Source organism: Ictalurus furcatus, chromosome 3, assembly GCF_023375685.1.
Source record: "Ictalurus furcatus strain D&B chromosome 3, Billie_1.0, whole genome shotgun sequence".
NCBI lineage: Eukaryota > Metazoa > Chordata > Actinopteri > Siluriformes > Ictaluridae > Ictalurus > Ictalurus furcatus.
In genome coordinates, this window is record NC_071257.1 from 36,544,214 (window position 1) to 36,565,430 (window position 21,217).

The 21,217-nt window shown below is 42.9% G+C and overlaps 1 protein-coding gene across 1 annotated transcript in view; it reads left to right on the forward strand.

The window, feature by feature from the left end:
* Window positions 1–19,816, forward strand: part of cntln (centlein, centrosomal protein) — a 94,145-nt gene extending 74,329 nt beyond the window's left edge. Inside the window, exons 24-31 of the mRNA XM_053621470.1 lie at window positions 1,230–1,421; window positions 3,122–3,219; window positions 3,880–4,006; window positions 4,083–4,220; window positions 4,314–4,499; window positions 6,614–6,808; window positions 7,496–7,564; window positions 19,417–19,816. Coding sequence (XP_053477445.1) covers window positions 1,230–1,421; window positions 3,122–3,219; window positions 3,880–4,006; window positions 4,083–4,220; window positions 4,314–4,499; window positions 6,614–6,808; window positions 7,496–7,564; window positions 19,417–19,515 — 1,104 coding nt within the window. The 3' untranslated portion in view covers window positions 19,516–19,816. The remainder of the gene's footprint in view (window positions 1–1,229; window positions 1,422–3,121; window positions 3,220–3,879; window positions 4,007–4,082; window positions 4,221–4,313; window positions 4,500–6,613; window positions 6,809–7,495; window positions 7,565–19,416) is intronic.
* Window positions 19,817–21,217: the final 1,401 nt, after the last annotated feature.

The following is a 21,217-nucleotide window of genomic DNA, read 5'->3' on the forward strand; positions in this document are numbered from 1 at the left end:
GTGTGTGTGTGTGAGGGTGTGGGTGGGTGAGTGGGTGTGTGAGTGGGTGAGTGTGAGGGTGTGTGTGTGTGTGAGGGTGTGAGTGGGTGAGTGTGTGTGTGTGTGTGAGGGTGTGGGTGGGTGTGTGAGTGGGTGAGTGTGAGGGGGTGTGTGTGTGTGTGAGGGTGTGAGTGGGTGAGTGTGTGTGTGTGAGTGTGTGTGTGTGGGTGTGAGTGGGTGAGTGTGTGTGAGTGTGAGGGTGTGTGTGTGTGTGTGAGGGTGTGTGAGGGTGTAGGTGTGAGTGGGTGAGTGTGTGTGAGTGTGTGTGTGTGGGTGTGAGTGGGTGAGTGTGTGTGAGTGTGAGGGTGTGTGTGTGTGTGTGAGTGGGTGTGAGTGGGTGAGTGGGTGAGTGTGAGGGTGTGTGAGTGGGTGAGTGTGGCTGAGTGTGTGTGAGTGGGTGAGGGTGTGTGTGTGAGTGGGTGAGTGTGAGGGTGTGGGTGAGGGTGTGTGTGTGGGTGTGTGTGGGTGAGTGGGTGTGAGTGTGTGTGAGTGTGAGGGTGTGTGTGTGTGTGAGGGTGTGTGAGGGTGTAGGTGTGAGTGGGTGAGTGTGTGTGAGTGGGTGAGTGTGTGTGTGTAATTCTTGAGGTTTTACTTCCTTTATTTGTTAACTTCACGTTTGCCGTGTTGTTGAAATGGTGCGGTCGTTAGTCTCGGTCCTGCAGTGCAGTGGGAACGCAGAACAGGAACTGTGGTGTTCTCCTTCAGCACAATTCCTCAGAAGGGTCTGAATCCTCAGTGAAAACACATGCACACACACACAAGTAAATCCTGTGTGTCCTTAACAAAGCTGTAAGAGCGTGATTAGACCTCTGCTTCATGCTGGTTAAACTCCCAGAGTGCATTGGGGCCAGGCGGAGATCACACTATTACATCTGCCAATCACAGCACTGAATAATCAGTCTCATTAGCATAAGAGAAGAGTCGGGTTACGCAGCTGCTTCAGTGGAGTTCATGCCTCCAAGGTTACCAGATGTTAACCCAAAAAAACAGGGTTAAAAAGACTTAAGAAGGAAATAGACACTGCCCAGTTTCTCCATCACTCTGTGTGTGTGTGTGTGTGTGTGTGTGTGTGTGTGTTTGGTCAGCGCTCTTTGATGATGTCATAAGTCACTGACTTATAATGACTTTAAGTGGCGTGTTGGTACTATAGCATGTATTTAAATTGTGTGTGTGTGTGTGTGTGTGAGCAGAAGCAGACGTGCGAGTTGACGATGCTGCAGCAGCAGAAGGCCGTGTTGGAGGCGGAGTTAGAGCGGTGGAGGAAGTCCCGCCCCCCTGAAGTGCAACAACAAGCGTCTGTCACCGTGTCTGCCCCCAACCCTGACCTCCCGAACATCAAAACACTGGAGACTGAAATCAAACAGCTTAACAACAGGCTGAAGGTACACACACGCGCACACACACACACGCACACATACACACACACACGCACACATACACACGTATACAAACACACACACGCATACGCACACATACACACATATACACTCACACACACATATACACTCACACATACATATACACTCACACATACACGCACACATACACACACACGCATACACACGCACACATACACACATATACACTCACACACACACATATACAAACACACATATACACGCACACATACACGCACACATACACGCACACATACACACGTACACATACACACGTATACAAACACACACACGCATACGCACACATACACACATATACACTCACACACACATACAAACACACATACACGCACACATACATATACACTCACACATACAGGCACACATACACACACACGCACACATACACACATATACACACACATATACACACTCACGCATGCACACATACACTCACATATACAAACATACACACACATACGCATACACACATACACACATACATATACACTCACACATACACGCACACATATACACATATACACTCACACACACACACACACATATGCACACACGCATGCACGCATGCACACGCACACATACACATATTTACTCACACACACACATATACAAACACACATATACACACACATATACACTCACACACACACATATACAAACACACATATACACACACACGCACGCACACGCACACACATATACACTCACACACACACATATACACACACACGCATGCACACATATACACACACACGCATGCACATATACACTCTCGCACATACACTCACATATACAAACATACACACACACACATATACGCATACACACATACACACATACATATACACTCACACATACACGCACACATATACACATATACACTCACACACACACACACACATATGCACACACGCATGCACGCATGCACACGCACACATACACATATTTACTCACACACACACATATACAAACACACATATACACACACATATACACTCACACACACACATATACAAACACACATATACACACACACGCACGCACACGCACACACATATACACTCACACACACACATATACACACACACGCATGCACACATATACACACACACGCATGCACATATACACTCTCACACATACACTCACATATACAAACATACACACACACACATATACGCATACACACATACATACACACACATACACACATATATACACGCACACATACACACACACGCACACATACACCCGCACACACATATATACACACGCACACATATATACACACACACATACACACATATACAAACACACACACATATACACACACACATACACACATATACAAACACACATATACACACACATATTCAAACACACGCACACATATACATACACACACGCACACATACACATACATGCACACATATATACACACACACACACATATACAGTCACACATACAAACACACACACACATATACACACACATATACAAGCACACACGCACACATATACACACACACATATACACACACACACATAATCTGTACATAGATGAAGTTAATGTAAAGTATCTGATTATTTCAAGTTTACTGTGTTATTATCAGCAGTGTGTTTAGCTCCTGTGTGTGTGTGTGTGTGTGTGTGTGTGTGTGTGTTAGAGCTCGAGTGCCGAGGTGAGCCGTCAGACTGCTTTGATCAAAGGCCTCAGGACGGAGCTGCATGACAAAGACCAACGCCTTAAGGAGCTACAGGACAAGTACATACATCTGTCTGTCCAATCCTGTGTGTGTGTGTGTGTGTGTGTGTCTGATAGTCTGTCTGCCATGTCCATCATATGTGCACTGTACATACACACACACACACACACACATACACTGAAAGCAGTAGACTCTGCTCTCTGTTTCTGTCTTACCCTCTCTTTCTCTACAGACATACCTCTCTGTTTTTGTCTCCTTCAGACCCACAGACAGGTAGAGAGAAAGACAGACAGGTGAGAGACAGGTGTGTCAGTGACTGAGCGATAGAAGGTGCTCTATCTAGTCATTGTGCATCAGGGTCAATACCTGCTTCTCTCATTTGTGTGTGTGTGTGTGTGTATGTAGGTCCCCAGGACACACACTCTCATTTCCGTTAATGTCACTGCAATAAGACTCACATTTATTCAGTGTGTTTGCTTTGGGCTTCTGTCTGTCTTTCTCTGAGGGGGGCAGGACATTTACCTACTGCTCATTAACACACACACACACACTAACACACACACACACCTCAACCCCCAATAACACATACACATGCACATATATATGCTACACATTAAGGTAACACACATACACACACACTTCACCTAATACACAACAGGAAATACTCCATCAACCACTTGTGTGTGTGTGTGTGTGTGTGTGTGTGTGTGTGTGTAAAGGGTGTGTCACTGTGAGAGGGATGTGGTGATGAAGAGACAGTTGGTGGAGGATCTGCGCAGTCGGTTGAAGATCCTGCAGGATTCAGAGCACAGCCATCGCTCACACATCGATGAGCTGGAGAGAAAGGTACACACACACACACACACACACACAGTGGTACAGGTGGTTGACGGAGCAGTGTGTGTTTCCTGTTGTATATCAGGTGAAGAGTCAGTGTGAGGAAGCATCCAACAGGAAGTCATTCATTGAGTCTCTGAAGAGGAGGCTGAGCGTCGCGACTGACAGCAAACAGCAGTGTGAGAGCTCCAACAGCACACTCCAAGACCTGCTACGCACCAAGGTAACACACACACACACACACACACACACACACACACATAGTAAACACAGTTGGGGTGGTTACAGGTTGGGGTGTGTGTGTGTGTGCGTGCAGGAGCAAAAGCTAACAGCACTGCAGGCCCGGTTGGCGGAGTGTGAGAGGTCAAAGGTCAAGCTGGAGCAGACGGCAACATCGCAGATGCAGCTTCTGACCAATCAGAGCACAGATGCAATACGCACACTGCAGAACAAACTCACACTGGCACAGACTCAACACCAACACCTGCGTTCAGTCACCCTGGTAACACACACACATACACACACACACACACTCACAAATCCATAAATGTACACCTGTCTGTACACCTGCCTGCCTGTCTGTACACCTGTCTATCTGTCCGTACGCCTGTCTGTCTACCTGTCTATCTGTCTGTACACCTGTCTGCCTGTCTGTACACCTGTCTATCTGTCTGTACACCTGTCTGTCTACCTGTCTATCTGTCTGTACACCTGTCTGCCTGTCTGTACACCTGTCTATCTGTCTGTACACCTGTCTGCCTGTTTGTACACCTGTCTATCTGTCTGTACACCTGTCTGTCTGTCTGTCTACCTGTCTATCTGTCTGTACACCTGTCTGCCTGTCTGTCTACCTGTCTATCTGTCTGTACGCCTGCCTGTCTGTACACCTGTCTATCTGTCTGTACACCTGTCTGTCTACCTGTCTATCTGTCTGTACGCCTGCCTGTCTGTACACCTGTCTGTCTGTCTGTACACCTGTCTGTCTGTCTGTACACCTGTCTACATTAAGAACCAATAATCTCAGTGTGGTGAAATAAACGTGGTAATGATATTAATCATTATTAATCAATGATATTAATGTGTGATAAGTCTACACATTTATGCAAATGTAATTAGACACAGCCTCATTTGTATAAAATGTAATTGTGATATCAGTATAGTTTAAAACCTCAACACTGATTTCTGATGAAATAATGAACAGTAGTGTTTCTATAGTGTGTGTGTGTGTGTGTGTGTGTGTGTAAATATGAAACATATTGTTTATTATTGTTTGTAATTAAAGTGGATTAATTTCAGGTGTAATTAGCAGCGCAGTGATTAAACCAGCGATCAGTTCATCCAGAGAAAATCACCTTAATTCAGTCAATTACAGCTAAAACACAGACACAGTGATGGGCTTTACACACTCCCCTCATTACTGTCACGCTGTGTGTGTGTGTGTGTGTGTGTGTGTGTGTGTGTGTGCGCGCGCAACTTTATAAAACACACTTTATTACCCACTACTGACTGTTAATGAGCGTTTACAGCGTACAGAAACATCTTTAGCAGCCGATCCCACTGCTGAGCGCTAATAGTGTGTACACACACACACACACACACACACACACACACTCCAAGGTCAGGTTTTCAGAAGACTTTAGGGGGAATGATACGGCAGATTATTGCGGTGATCAATAAGCGCAGAATGAAGCAGGAGGGAGTTCGTGTTATTGACTTTCTCACGTACAGTGGCAGCGTTAAAGCTCTAATCATCTCACACACACACACACACACACACACACACACTGACCAGAGAACAGCATCTCCTCCACAGATTAGGGGTGTAACCAAGTATGAGTATTTGAATTGAACAGATAATGCATCATAAATGAATATGAATGCAGGTACGAACAATAGACTCCATATACACTATATGGTCAAAAGTATGTGCACCCCAACCATCACACATACACACACATATGTAGATCTTCCCCAAACTTAAAGTTTAAAGCACACAGGTGTGTAGAATGTCTCTATATGCTGTAACATATCAATTTCCCTTCCTGTGTGTGTGTGTGTGTGTGTGTGTGTGATTAAACTCCTCTCTGATCGCTCGTTCTCTCTGCTATATAACATGCAGTTTAACGACATACATCACCTTTTACCTCTCCTCTGGTGTTCACATCACTGATATACTTGAGCTGATAAACTTGTCTCACCACTCACCTGTCTCACTCCTGACCTGTCTCACTTCACTTAACACTGTGCTTTACATTTCAGTGATTATCGTTTATTATTTATTGTATTTATTTAGTCTAATCTTGTTATTGTATAACACACCTCTCTGTTCCTCTGTTCTCTGTACCTGTCTCTCTCTCTCTCCTCTGTCTCTGCCATCTCTCTCAAATCTTTCTGCCATCTCGTTCTCCTGTCTCTCTCCTCTCTCTTCCTCCTGTCTCTCTCCCATCTCTTTCTCCTGTCTCTCTCCTCTCTCTCTCTCCCATCTCTCTATCTCCTGTCTCTCTCCTCTGTCTCTCCTGTCTCTCTGCCATCTCTCTCTCCTCTACCTCTCCTGTCTCGCTCCTCTGTCTCTCTCTCCTGTCTCTCTCTTTCTCTCCTGTCTCTCTGCTGTCCCAGGCTTTGGCTGTGGAGGTGGACAGAGAAGTGAGGGAGACCCGAGCTGAGCTGAGAAAGAGGAGGAGAGAGAGGAAGAAGGAGGGATCAGGAAGAGGAGGAGTGTCCAAGAGCTCCATGGTGAAAGCGCAGTCCATCGCTGCATCCATCCTCAATGTCAGTGCTAACGACCTGGCTAGCATCCTGGACACAGACCAGGTGAACTTATTATTATTATTATTATTATTATTATTATTATTATTAATAATAATTCAGGCTGTAAGTAAGCCAGTTAGCAAGTCATTGAGTCAATTTGTGAATCAGTAAATAAATCAGCATGTAAGCCAGTAAGAAAGTGAATGAGTCAGTTAGTTAGTGAATCAGTTAGTGAGTCAATTAGCAAGTCAGCTGGCAAATCAGTTACTGAGTCGTTTAATGAATTAGTTTGTGAGTCAGTATATAACTGTAAGCCAGTAAGAAAATGACTGAGCGAGTCAGTTAACAAAACAGTTTGTGAATCAGATAGAGATTCAGTGGGGTGAGACATTTAATGAATCTGTTTAAACGATGAATTGGTCAGTCTTTGAATCAGTGATTCAGTAACTATTTATTCGAGTCATTCAGTTTGTCGTTGAGTAAATAAGATAAGATAATACTTTATTAATCCCCAGTTGGAGAAATTATGGTGAAATCAGTAAGTGAATCAGTATGTGAGGCACTAAAGTCATTTTGTTGAGTCACAAGCTAAGTGAGGCAGTACATTAGTAAGTGAGTCTGATGCAGTAAGTGAATCTACGAGTCAGGTGAGGAGGCAGTTCCTAAAGCAGCAGGATTACTGATTAATACCATGTGCATTCATGAATCAGAAGATCAATAAGTGTGTGTGTGTGTGTGTGTGTGTTGCAGGAGGAAGAGGGTGATGAAGAAGCAGATGGAGTTTGGATGGATCACATACAGCAGCTCCTAGAGCAGCAGGTTTGTCCTCACACACACACAACCCTTATGGATAATCAGTGGCCTCTAGTCTGTCACTATCATGCTAGTGGCTTTGACCTTTGACCTCCAAGCTCAGATCCTCCGCCTCCTCTTCTCTTTCTTTACATACACACACACACACCCCTGAGGCAGCTTGTTAATGGTGAGTACTGTATCGATCTGACTTGTCGATGCTGAGTGAATGAGTGAAGACACACACACACACACACACACACACACACACAGGGCAGTATTGACTTGGCTGGTGCAGGATGATGAGCTGCAGGCTCTCTTGTTCTCCCTCTCTCTGCCCCCTCTCTCTCTTTCTCTCCCCCGTCCCCCCCCCCCCCCCCCCCCCCCCCGAGACTCTCTCTGTGACCCTCCTGCTAGTTTTTCTTCTCTCTCAGCTCACTCGTCTTCTCTGCACTCGTTTTGCCTCTCTCTATCTCGCTCTTAATAAACTCACAGCCCTTAGGCCTGTCTGTCTCTCTCTCTCCCTGTCTGTCTCTCTGTCTCTCTCTCTCTCTTTAAGGGATGAAGGCCAGATTGTTGGCATGAGTAAGTGTGTGTGTGTGTGTGTGTGTTCTCTCTTATCCATCATCTAATGACACACACACTCACACTGATCACCAGAGACTCACAACACCACTGTTTAATATGTGGTGTGTGTACGCATCACTTCCTGTTGGGCGGGGCCTGAGGCCCCGTGCACGCCTGCAGTCGTATATTTATAATTGCGCAGGTTTATTTGCGGACGTTAACGATCATTACGGCGTGGGGACGCAGAGGCTGTTACGGACAGCAGGGAACGGCTAGTACGCTCCGGCAGCCTCGGTCACGTCCCAAACCATCGATCCGAACCACACACACGCACGCGCACAGACACACACACACACACACACACACACGCACACATATCTCCGCCTGGTTTATGGCTGTCAGAGCGGCGAGAGAGTTGAGGAATCGTTTTTAAACTGTGATGGGACACCGGAGAGAACCTGTGTGTGTGTGTGTGTGTGTGTGTGTGTGTGTGTGTGTGTGTGTCTGTAGTTCTGCACATTATGAACACAAAGCTAAAGAACATCTGAGGAATTTTGAACACAACTGTGTTTATAACAGAATAAACTGATGGTCAGCGAGTAAAGCGTTGAGTGTGTAACCATAGTAACGGAATTTAAGATTCACTCAACACCTGTTTCATTGGCTCCTCCAGAGCGAATCAGGGCTGAGATTTGGTGTGAGACTGTAGCCTGAAACAAACGTCTGAAAGTCCCGAGTGTTCGTAGTGTTTCAGAACAATGGGAGGGGCTTAGCTGTCAATCAAACAAATGGGTGGGGAAATAAAAAAACAAAGCATTATTCACGCACATTGTGTAGAGCTGCAACTAACGACAGTTTCTCTATTGATTATTTTTCTGATGAATTGATTAGGTGTTTTTTAACACCCAGGGTTAATTACGCGAAGTGAATCATGTTCAGTGTGTGGAATCGACTCCGCGAAGCTTTGGGGTTGACTCGTAGTGTTTAATGCCTGGATTCAATGAATCGACTCTTTTCGAGGTTGACTCTTTAACATTCAGGTTAGTAGTGTGCAACACTGAAGACATAAAACATTGACATGGTTTAGGACTGCTGCATGACATAAAGATAAAAATAATAATAACATAAGGTCAAAATTATTTAGCTTCCCTTTAAATATATAAATATATAAACAGGGTTTTTTTAAGAATCTTGGGTGATCAGTGCAGTCTGGCACAAAACAATTTTTTATTTTAATTTGGTTATTTATTTTCTTATTTTACTTAGAAAGTTATTAAACATGAAGAACGATTAGATTAGATTAGATTTATTTTAGATTTATTTCCATTTGCACAGGTACTTAAAGTGTATTAAAGAGCCTTGGACTGATGGTGTTTTCTGATTAGACCGGACTGAGAGGTGAATATTTACCGTAGACGTGAAAGAACACACACGTTATGTCCTGAAGGGGATGAGTTCACATGCTGCAGAGGATCAGCCTGCTTCACTACACAGACCAATGAAATTGTAGAATAGAGTTGGCAAACTATTTTCGTTATTGATTGATTCATGAATCTGGAATGAGAAGCCCCGCCCACTTCCCCTCATCTTACATTACTAATCTGGCGTGTCAGTGTTCTTGCCTGAGAGAGCGGTCAGGGCAGACGTGTTAGAACAGCGTGGTCCAGCACGTTGCTGTAGAAACTGGAGTGTGTGTGTGTGTGTGTGTGTGTGTGTGTGTGTGTGTGTGTGTGTATTACAGTAACCACCAGGCGCCTGGGGGGGAAGCTGCCACTTGTCTGTTTCAGTTGTGATGTAGACACTAGAAAGAGAAAACATTTCTTTTCACCCACGCTCTCCTTCTTCTTCTGTGTCTGCACTGATGTTGTTTGACCGCTAGGCAGAGATGAACTTTGACCCCGAGGAAACAGGAAGTGATGTATGTAGGTCACAAGTGTGAGCTGGCAACTGACTCTGAGAGAAACGCCGGATTAAAATCAAACAAAATTAGCAATCTTTTTAATTAAACAAATCTGCGGTCCCGAGTGTCCACTTCCCTTTGATACCTGAGTCTCAGGAGGGCGCGCTGGACCAGTAATTACACCCAGGAGAGAGAGAGAGGGAGAGAGAGAGAGAGAGGGAGAGAGGGAGAAAAAGACAGAGAGAGGGAGAGAGAGAGGGGGGGGAGAGGGAAAAAGAGAGAGGGGGGGGAGAGAGGGAGAGAGAGATGGAGAGAGGGGGCGGGGGGAGAGGGAAAAAGAGAGAGGGGGGGAGAGAGAGAGAGAGAGAGAGATGGTGCTGGAGCGTTTTCTTACCTGCGCCTGTGACACGTTCATTATCTCCTAATCACATGCAGGCCTTGACTACTCTGTTGTTGTTGTTGTTTTGTTGTTTGTTCATTTATTTACATTCTTCTGTTTGATCACTTTTTGATTTTAAACAGTGTGAAGATGAAAGATCAGGAAGTGTTTTAAATTCTAAATCTCCTGTGATTAGGGAAATTAGTGATGAAGGTGTGTTTATACCTCTTCCTCCTCCTCCTCAGCCTTCACAATGGCCTAAATCTGTGTGTGTCGATGTGTGTGTGTGTGTTTGTGCGTGTATGTGTGTGTGTGTGTTTGTGCGTGTTTGTGTGTGTGCTTGTGAATGTGCCTAGATGTTCTATGATGTTCTGCCATGTTTACCACCTGCTATATCGTCGTCATGGTCACAGCTCAGGTGTTCCAGTAGGAGTGAGGATGAAGTGGAACAGGAAGTGTGTTTCACATACACAGTGTTCATTGCGTTTGAATGGGATGAACCCTGGTGTGTTTTTCCGCCACAGTGCGCTTCTTTGGGCAGGTGGGAATCACAGTGTGATGCGCACCGAATCTCAGGTGTGCTGTTGCCACGGTTACGTGTTGAGTTGATGTAGTTATCTAGTCGTGTTTCGTCTCTTTTCTTTCCGTAAACGAGAACAAAAACCCGTGCACTCTGAGTATTTTATATCACTTTTACATCATATTCAGGATTTCTTCTGACTGCTGTTGGTGGAAACACAGATTTGTTCCCATGACGACTGTTCCCCTCCCCCAATCCCCACCCAACAGAAATATTTTTTAAATCTTCAAAACACCAAAACAGGCAGATTTACTTGACTGTAGAAGGATCTGGGATTTCATTTTTTTTTTTCCACACTAAATCGCCAAGCTTAGAAGCGTGAGCCAATCGAAAACAAGGGGGCGGAGCTATGAAATGTACTTTCAGGAGAGCAGGGAGTAAGGAGAGTAAGGCCATCTTTACTTCTGATGCACAGTAAATGTGGTAAAGGAGATCTCTCTCTCTCTCTCACACACACACCACACACACACACACACACAGCAGTTTTTCTCACTCTAAACGAGGAAATCTCCCCCCAGCTCCCGAATGTCGCTCACACAAATTGGGCTCTTGAATCCTCCTCTTAAGGCTCTGAATAAAGTCAGCCTGATCGATCTGTTCTGCAGGTGTGTGTGTGTGTGTGTGTGTGTGTGTGTGTTTAGTGGCTTTGCCTCCGGTCCTGCCCCAGGCTCTGTAATACTGCTGTCACTTAATTGGCCTGTAAAGCACCTGTACATTGTTGTGTGTCGTGTCCCTTCAGACCCGGCGAGTCGATAATGGATCAGCGCCGCTGCTCCAGGGCAGTGTGTGAATCAGAGCCAGGTGAGAGAGGGCGTGAGGGGGTGTGTGTGGATCAGAGCCGGGTGAGAGAGGGCGGCCCGAGGGGACGGATTTACCCGATAAAGCAGCTGTTAGATCATAATGACTCCAAACGCTGTTTCTGCAGCACGGTCACACACACACACACACACACACACACACACACACTAAACTAACACACACTCTCACCTCTCTGCCATGCTAACACTTATGCTGCATGCTACATTCTACACTCGTAACCACGGTGACATGATCCTGTTTGAATGAGATTTACCGCAATGTGTCACAGCAGGGGCGGAGCAACCATCAGCAGAGCACAGTGGGCGGGGTTTAATGCAAATGACAAGTGAAGTGTTGATTAATTCTCTGTAACAGAAGCTCTGACAGTAGTACAGCTACAAATCACAGGTTTATATTAATGCGCTCGGTTTAATACGCTATTGTTACTATAGCAACAGCTCACTCACAGGGACTTTCTGATCTGTAAGGAGATGGAAGGAGTCTCCAGTGTCAGCGCTGTGTAACAGTCAGAGGTGAAGCTGTAACTTTTCCCACATCTTCATCACAGAGGAGTTTACACTTCTTTGCGGTTTCTCGGTCACATGACCAGCTGTGATTTTGTTCTATTAAGATAAAGAGAGAATGAAGAGAGAGAAAAGAGAGAGAATAGAGAGAGGGATGGTGAGGGAACGAGTGTTTATAGTTGCTATAACCTAAGTGAGAACAGGAACTAACATTAACTGTCATTATTTAAATAAATAAAATGTAATCGTTGGTGAGTTGCTGCAGTATAAGAGGAATAAAACACTGGGTGCTGTTATAGAAAAAGTGTTGGTGGTGTGTTGTGGTGTGTTAGTATGTGTTAGTGTGTGTTAGTGTGTGTTGGTGGTGTGTTAGTGTGTGTTAGTGTGTGTTGGTGGTGTGTTAGTGTGTGTTGGTGGTGTGTTAGTGTGTATTGGTGGTGTTTTAGTGTATGTTAGTGGTGTGTTAGTGTGTGTTTGTGGTGTGTTGTGGTGTGTTGGTGGTGTGTTGTGGTGTATTCGTGTGTGTTGGTGTATGTTAGTGGTGTGTTAGTGTGTTAGTGGTGTGTTAGTGTGTGTTAGTGGTGTGTTAGTGTGTGTTGTGGTGTATTAGTGTGTGTTAGTGGTGTGTTAGTGTGTGTTGGTGGTGTGTTGTGGTGTGTTGTGGTGTATTAGTGGTGTATTAGTGTGTGTTGTGGTGTGTTAGTGGTGTGTTGTGGTGTATTAGTGGTGTGTTAGTGTGTGTTGTGGTGTATTAGTGTATGTTAGTGGTGTGTTAGTGGTGTGTTGGTGGTGTGTTAGTGTGTGTTGTGGTGTGTTAGTGGTGTGTTAGTGTGTGTTGTGGTGTATTAGTGTATGTTAGTGGTGTGTTAGTGGTGTGTTGGTGGTGTGTTGTGGTGTGTTAGTGGTGTGTTGTGGTGTATTAGTGGTGTGTTAGTGGTGTGTTAGTGTGTGTTGTGGTGTGTTAGTGTGTGTTGTGGTGTGTTAGTGGTGTGTTAGTGGTGTGTTGGTGGTGTGTTGTGGTGTGTTAGTGGTGTGTTGTGGTGTATTAGTGGTGTGTTAGTGGTGTGTTAGTGTGTGTTGTGGTGTGTTAGTGTGTGTTGTGGTGTGTTAGTGGTGTGTTGGTGGTGTGTTGTGGTGTGTTAGTGGTGCGTTGTGGTGTATTAGTGGTGTGTTAGTGGTGTGTTAGTGTGTGTTGTGGTGTATTAGTGTGTGTTGTGGTGTTAGTGGTGTGTTAGTGTGTGGTGGTGGTGTGTTGTGGTGTATAAGTGTGTGTTGTGGTGTATTAGTGTGTGTTAGTGGTGTGTTAGTGGTGTGTTAGTGTGTGTTGTGGTGTGTTAGTGTATGTTGGTGTGTGTTGTGGTGTGTTGTGTGTTAGTGTGTGTTGTGGTGTATTAGTGTGTGTTAGTGTGTGTTGGTGGTGTGTTGTGTGTTAGTGTGTGTTGTGGTGTATTAGTGTGTGTTAGTGTGTGTTGGTGGTGTGTTGTGGTGTGTTAGTGTGTGTTGTGGTGTGTTGTGTGTTAGTGTGTGTTGTGGTGTGTTAGTGTGTGTTGGTGGTGTGTTGTGGTGTGTTAGTGTGTGTTGTGGTGTATTAGTGTGTGTTAGTGGTGTGTTAGTGTGTGTTGTGGTGTGTTAGTGTGTGTTGGTGGTGTATTAGTGTGTGTTGTGGTGTTAGTGGTGTGTTAGTGTGTGTTGGTGGTGTGTTAGTGTGTGTTGGTGGTGTATTAGTGTGTGTTGTGGTGTGTTAGTGTGTGTTGTGGCGTGTTAGTGTGTGTTGGTGGTGTTAGTGTATGTTAGTGGTGTGTTAGTGTGTGTTGTGGTGTGTTAGTGTGTGTTGGTGGTGTGTTAGTGTGTGTTAGTGTATGTTAGTGGTGTGTTAGTGAGTGGAGGTTGAGGACCAGCGGGTGAGGAGACTTTGGCGTGGCAGGGATCTGTAGTAGTAGGTCTGGGAGTGTGTTAGTGTGTGTTGGTGTGTGTTGGTGGTGTGTTAGTGTGTGTTAGTGTGTGTTAGTGTGTGTTGGTGGTGTATTAGTGTGTGTTGTGGTGTGTTAGTGTGTGTTGGTGTGTGTTGGTGGTGTGTTAGTGTGTGTTAGTGTATGTTAGTGGTGTGTTAGTGAGTGGAGGTTGATGGACCAGCGGGTGAGGAGACTTTGGGCGTGGCAGGGATCTGTAGTAGTAGGTCTGGGAGTGTGTTAGTGTGTGTTGGTGTGTGTTGGTGGTGTGTTAGTGTGTGTTAGTGTGTGTTGGTGGTGTATTAGTGTGTGTTGTGGTGTGTTAGTGTGTGTTGGTGGTGTGTTGTGGTGTGTTAGTGTATGTTAGTGGTGTGTTAGTGAGCGGAGGTTGAGGACCAGCGGGTGAGGAGACTGGGCGTGGCAGGGATCTGTAGTAGTAGGTCTGGGAGTCACTGTGTTTAAGGTGGAGCTGATGTGTGATGGATGTTGTCTGAATGTTCAGCAGTAGAGGGAATCGGTGTAAATCAGATCTGCAGCTGTTGTTCCTAGTGTTTCTGTCAACTTGTAGATTTTCAGAATTTGAGCTGTGTGTTTGTCCCATTGTGTAAAGTTGTGGTTTGTGACTGGCCCCCAGACCTCAGTACCGTACAGCAGAACTGGTTCCATTACTGACTCGTATCATTTGATGCAGATTGGATTTGGATTAGTTTTGTAATTGTGTAGAACCTGCGTGTGTTCTCCATCAGCTCCTTCACTGCTGCACTGAAATCTCCAGAGGAATTCATTTTCAATCCTAATTTACTGTATTCTTTACAATTTTCTATTGTGTGTGTTGTGTTTCATTGTGGAGCTGGGGAAGATCTCCTCATTGTAATAAGGGGAGTCACTGGGAGGGTATACTGGTATACTGCTATACTGGTAAACTGGTATACTGCTATACTGGTATACTGCTATACTGCTATACTGCTATACTGGTATACTGCTATACTGTTATACTGGTATACTGGTATACTGCTATACTGCTATATTGTTATACTGCTATACTGGTATACTGTTATACTGTTATACTGCTATACTGCTATACTGGTATACTGCTATACTGGTATACTGCTATACTGCTATACTGGTATACTGCTATACTGCTATACTGTTATACTGCTATACTGGTATACTGCTATACTGCTATACTGGTATACTGCTATACTGCTATATTGTTATACTGCTATACTGGTATACTGTTATACTGCTATACTGGTATACTGCTATACTGCTATACTGTATACTTGCTATACTGCTATACTGGTATACTGTTATACTGCTATACTGCTATACTGCTATACTGGTATACTGCTATACTGCTATACTGCTATACTGCTATACTGGTATACTGCTATACTGCTATACTGGTATACTGCTATACTGGTATACTGCTATACTGGTATACTGTTATACTGCTATACTGCTATACTGCTATACTGGTATACTGCTATACTGGTATACTGCTATACTGGTATACTGCTATACTGCTATACTGGTATAACTGCTATACTGCTATACTGGTATACTGCTATACTGCTATACTGCTATACTGTTATACTGCTATACTGCTATACTGGTATACTGCTATACTGGTATACTGCCTATACTGGTATACTGCTATACTGGTATACTGTTATACTGTTATACTGCTATACTGCTATACTGGTATACTGCTATACTGGTATACTGCTATACTGCTATACTGGTATACTGTTATACTGCTATACTGCTATAACTGCTATACTGGTATACTGCTATACTGGTATACTGCTATACTGTTATACTGCTATACTGGTATACTGTTATACTGCTATACTGGTATACTGCTATACTGGTATACTGTTATACTGCTATACTGTTATACTGCTATACCTGGTATACTGCTATACTGGTATACTGGTATACTGCTATACTGGTATACTGCTATACTGGTATATTGTTATACTGCTATACTGGTATACTGCTATACTGGTATACTGTTATACTGCTATACTGCTATACTGGTATACTGCTATACTGCTATACTGGTATACTGCTATACTGGTATACTGCTATACTGGTATACTGCTATACTGGTATACTGTTATACTGCTATACTGCTATACTGGTATACTGCTATACTGCTATACTGGTATACTGCTATACTGGTATACTGCTATACTGCTATACTGGTATACTGCTATACTGGTATACTGCTATACTGCTATATTGTTATACTGCTATACTGGTATACTGTTATACTGGTATACTGGTATACTGCTATACTGCTATACTGGTATACTGCTATACTGGTATACTGTTATACTGCTATACTGGTATACTGCTATACTGCTATACTGGTATACTGCTATACTGCTATACTGGTATACTGCTATACTGCTATACTGGTATACTGTTATACTGGTATAACTGGTATACTGCTATACTGCTATACTGGTATACTGCTATACTGGTATACTGTTATACTGCTATACTGGTATACTGCTATACTGCTATAACTGGTATACTGCTATACTGCTATACTGGTATATACTGCTATACTGCTATACTGGTATACTGCTATACTGCTATACTGGTTATACTGCTATACTGCTATACTGGTATACTGCTATACTGGTATACTGTTATACTGCTATACTGCTATACTGGTATACTGCTATACTGGTATACTGCTATACTGCTATACTGGTATACTGCTATACTGCTATACTGGTATACTGTTATACTGTTATACTGCTATACTGCTATACTGGTATACTGCTATACTGCTATACTGGTATACTGCTATACTGCTATACTGGGTATACTGTTATACTGCTATATCGCTATACTGCTATACTGGTATACTGCTATACTGGTATACTGCTTTACTGTTATACTGCTATACTGGTATACTGTTATACTGCTATACTGGTATACTGCTATACTGGTATAACTGCTATTACTGGTATACTGGTATACTGCTATACTGGTATACTGTTATACTGCTATACTGGTATACTGCTATACTGGTATACTGTTATACTGCTATACTGTTATACTGCTATACTGGTATACTGCTATACTGTTATACTGTTTATACTGGTATACTGCTATACTGGTATACTGCTATACTGTTATACTGTTATACTGGTATACTGCTATACTGTTTATACTGTTATACTGGTATACTGCTATACTGCTATACTGCTATACTGGTATACTGCTATACTGCTATACTGGTATACTGCTATACTGCTATACTGGTATACTGCTATACTGGTATACTGCTATACTGCTATACTGGTATACTGCTATACTGGTATACTGTTATACTGCTATACTGGTATACTGCTATACTGCTATACTGGTATACTGCTATACTGGTATACTGCTATACTGGTAAACTGTTATACTGCTATACTGCTATACTGGTATACTGGTATACTGCTATACTGGTATACTGCTATACTGGTATACTGCTATACTGCTATACTGGTATACTGCTATACTGGTATACTGTTATACTGCTATACTGGTATACTGCTATACTGGTATACTGTTATAACTGCTATACTGTTATACTGCTATACTGCTATACTGTTATACTGCTATACTGCTATACTGGTATACTGCTATACTGCTATACTGGTATACTGCTATACTGGTATACTGCTATACTGCTATACTGGTATACTGCTATACTGGTATACTGTTATACTGCTATACTGGTATACTGCTATACTGCTATACTGCTATACTGCTATACTGGTATACTGCTATACTGGTATACTGCTATACTGCTATACTGGTTATATCAGCTATACTGGTATACTGTTATACTGCTATACTGGTATACTGCTATACTGGTATACTGTTATACTGCTATACTGTTATACTGCTATACTGGTATACTGCTATACTGGTATACTGGTATACTGCTATACTGTATACTGCTATACTGGTATACTGTTATACTGCTATACTGGTATACTGCTATACTGGTATACTGCTATACTGGTATACTGCTATACTGGTATACTGCTATACTGGTATACTGCTATACTGCTATACTGGTATACTGCTATACTGCTATACTGGTATACTGCTATACTGCTATACTGGTATACTGCTATACTGGTATACTGCTATACTGCTATACTGGTATACTGCTATACTGGTATACTGTTATACTGCTATACTGGTATACTGCTATACTGGTATACTGTTATACTGCTATACTGTTATACTGCTATACTGGTATACTGCTATACTGGTATACTGTTATACTGCTATACTGGTATACTGCTATACTGGTATACTGTTATACTGCTATACTGCTATACTGTTATACTGTTATACTGCTATACTGGTATACTGCTATACTGCTATACTGCTATACTGGTATACTGCTATACTGGTATACTGGTATACTGCTATACTGCTATACTGTTATACTGCTATACTGGTATACTGGTATACTGCTATACTGGTATACTGTTATACTGCTATACTGCTATACTGCTATACTGGTATACTGCTATACTGGTATACTGCTATACTGGTATACTGCTATACTGGTATACTGTTATACTGGTATACTGCTATACTGCTATACTGGTATACTGCTATACTGGTATACTGTTATACTGCTATACTGCTATACTGGTATACTGGTATACTGCTATACTGGTATACTGCTATACTGCTATACTGGTATACTGCTATACTGGTATACTGTTATACTGGTATACTGCTATACTGCTATACTGCTATACTGTTATACTGGTATACTGCTATACTGGTATACTGGTATACTGCTATACTGTTATACTGTTATACTGCTATACTGTTATACTGGTATACTGCTATACTGGTATACTGGTATACTGTTATACTGGTATACTGCTATACTGGTATACTGGTATACTGTTATACTGTTATACTGTTATACTGCTATACTGCTATACTGCTATACTGCTATACTGGTATAATGTGCATAAGAAAATACCATTTCCACTGTTTAAAATATATTTTTTTTATTTTAAGCCAAACGTGTGATCTACTTTAATATTTGTGGTTATAAAATCTGAAAGTTCAAAGTTTTCAAATTTCTTTATCTGTCTCTCTCTCTCTCTCTCGCTCTCTCTCTCTCGCTCTGTAGTGTGTCTCTGCAGGTGAGTTGTTGGATGTTCTGTTGGTGAAGATGAAGGAGAACAGGGCGCTGATGGAGGAGCTGGTCACTCTGAGAGAGAGACACTGAACACGACAGAGGAAAACACATCTCTCCATCCCTCCTTTTATTTCACTTTCTTTTCCCTGCCTTCGCTTCTCACCTCACTCTCTTCCTCTCCCTTACTTATTACCTCTCTGTCCTCTTTTCTTTTCCCTGTTCAGGTGTGTGAGTGTGTGTGTGTGTGTACAGATGCAGTGTTTAGATGATTTTGTACCCACGTGAATTAAACTAATTTATGGAGTGTGTTTAAACTCAGTGTGATCAGCTGATGTGTTTACTATATTCTTATTATATTACATTCACTCACACTCACACATTCACTCACACATTCACTCTCACTCATACATTCACTCACACATTCACTCTCACTCACACATTCACTCACATTCACTCTCACACACATTCACTCACACATTCACTCTCACACACATTCACTCACACATTCACTCTCACACACATTCACTCACACATTCACTCTCACTCACACATTCACTCACACATTCACTCTCACTCACACATTCACTCACACATTCACTCTCACTCACACATTCACTCACATTCACTCACACATTCACTCTCACTCACACATTCACTCACACATTCACTCACACATTCACTCACACATTCACTCTCACTCACACATTCACTCACATTCACTCACACATTCACTCTCACTCACACATTCACTCACACATTCACTCTCACTCACACATTCACTCTCACTCACACATTCACTCACACATTCACTCTCACTCACACATTCACTCTCACTCAAACATTCACTCTCACTCAAACATTCACTCACACATTCACTCTCACTCACACATTCACTCTCACTCACACATTCACTCACACATTCACTCTCACTCACACATTCACTCTCACACACATTCACTCACACATTCACTCTCACACACATTCACTCACACATTCACTCTCACTCATACATTCACTCACACATTCACATTCACTCTCACTCACACATTCACTCTCACTTATACATTCACTCACACATTCACTCACACATTCACTCTCACTCACACATTCACTCTCACTCATACATTCACTCACACATTCACTCTCACTCACACATTTACTCTCACTCATACATTCACTCACACATTCACTCTCACACACACATACACTCTCACATTCACTCTCACTCACACATTTACTCACACATTCACTCTCACTCATACATTCACTCACACATTCACTCTCACTCACACATTCACTCTCACTCACACATTCACTCTCACTCATACATTCACTCACACATTCACTCTCACTCACACATTCACTCACACATTCACTCTCACACACATTCACTCTCACTCACACATTCACTCACACATTCACTCTCACTCACACATTCACTCACACATTCACTCTCACTCACACATTCACTCACACATACACTTTCACTCACACATTCACTCTCACTCACACATTCACTCTCACTCACACATTCACTCACACATTCACTCTCACTCACACATTCACTCACACATTCACTCTCACTCACACATTCACTCTCACTCACACATTCACTCACACATTCACTCTCACTCACACATTCACTCACACATTCACTCTCACTCACATTCACTCACACTCACACATACACTCTCACTCACACATTCACTCATTCAAACATTCACTCACACTCACACATTCACTCTCACTCACACATTCACTCACACACACATTCACTCACATTCACTCACAC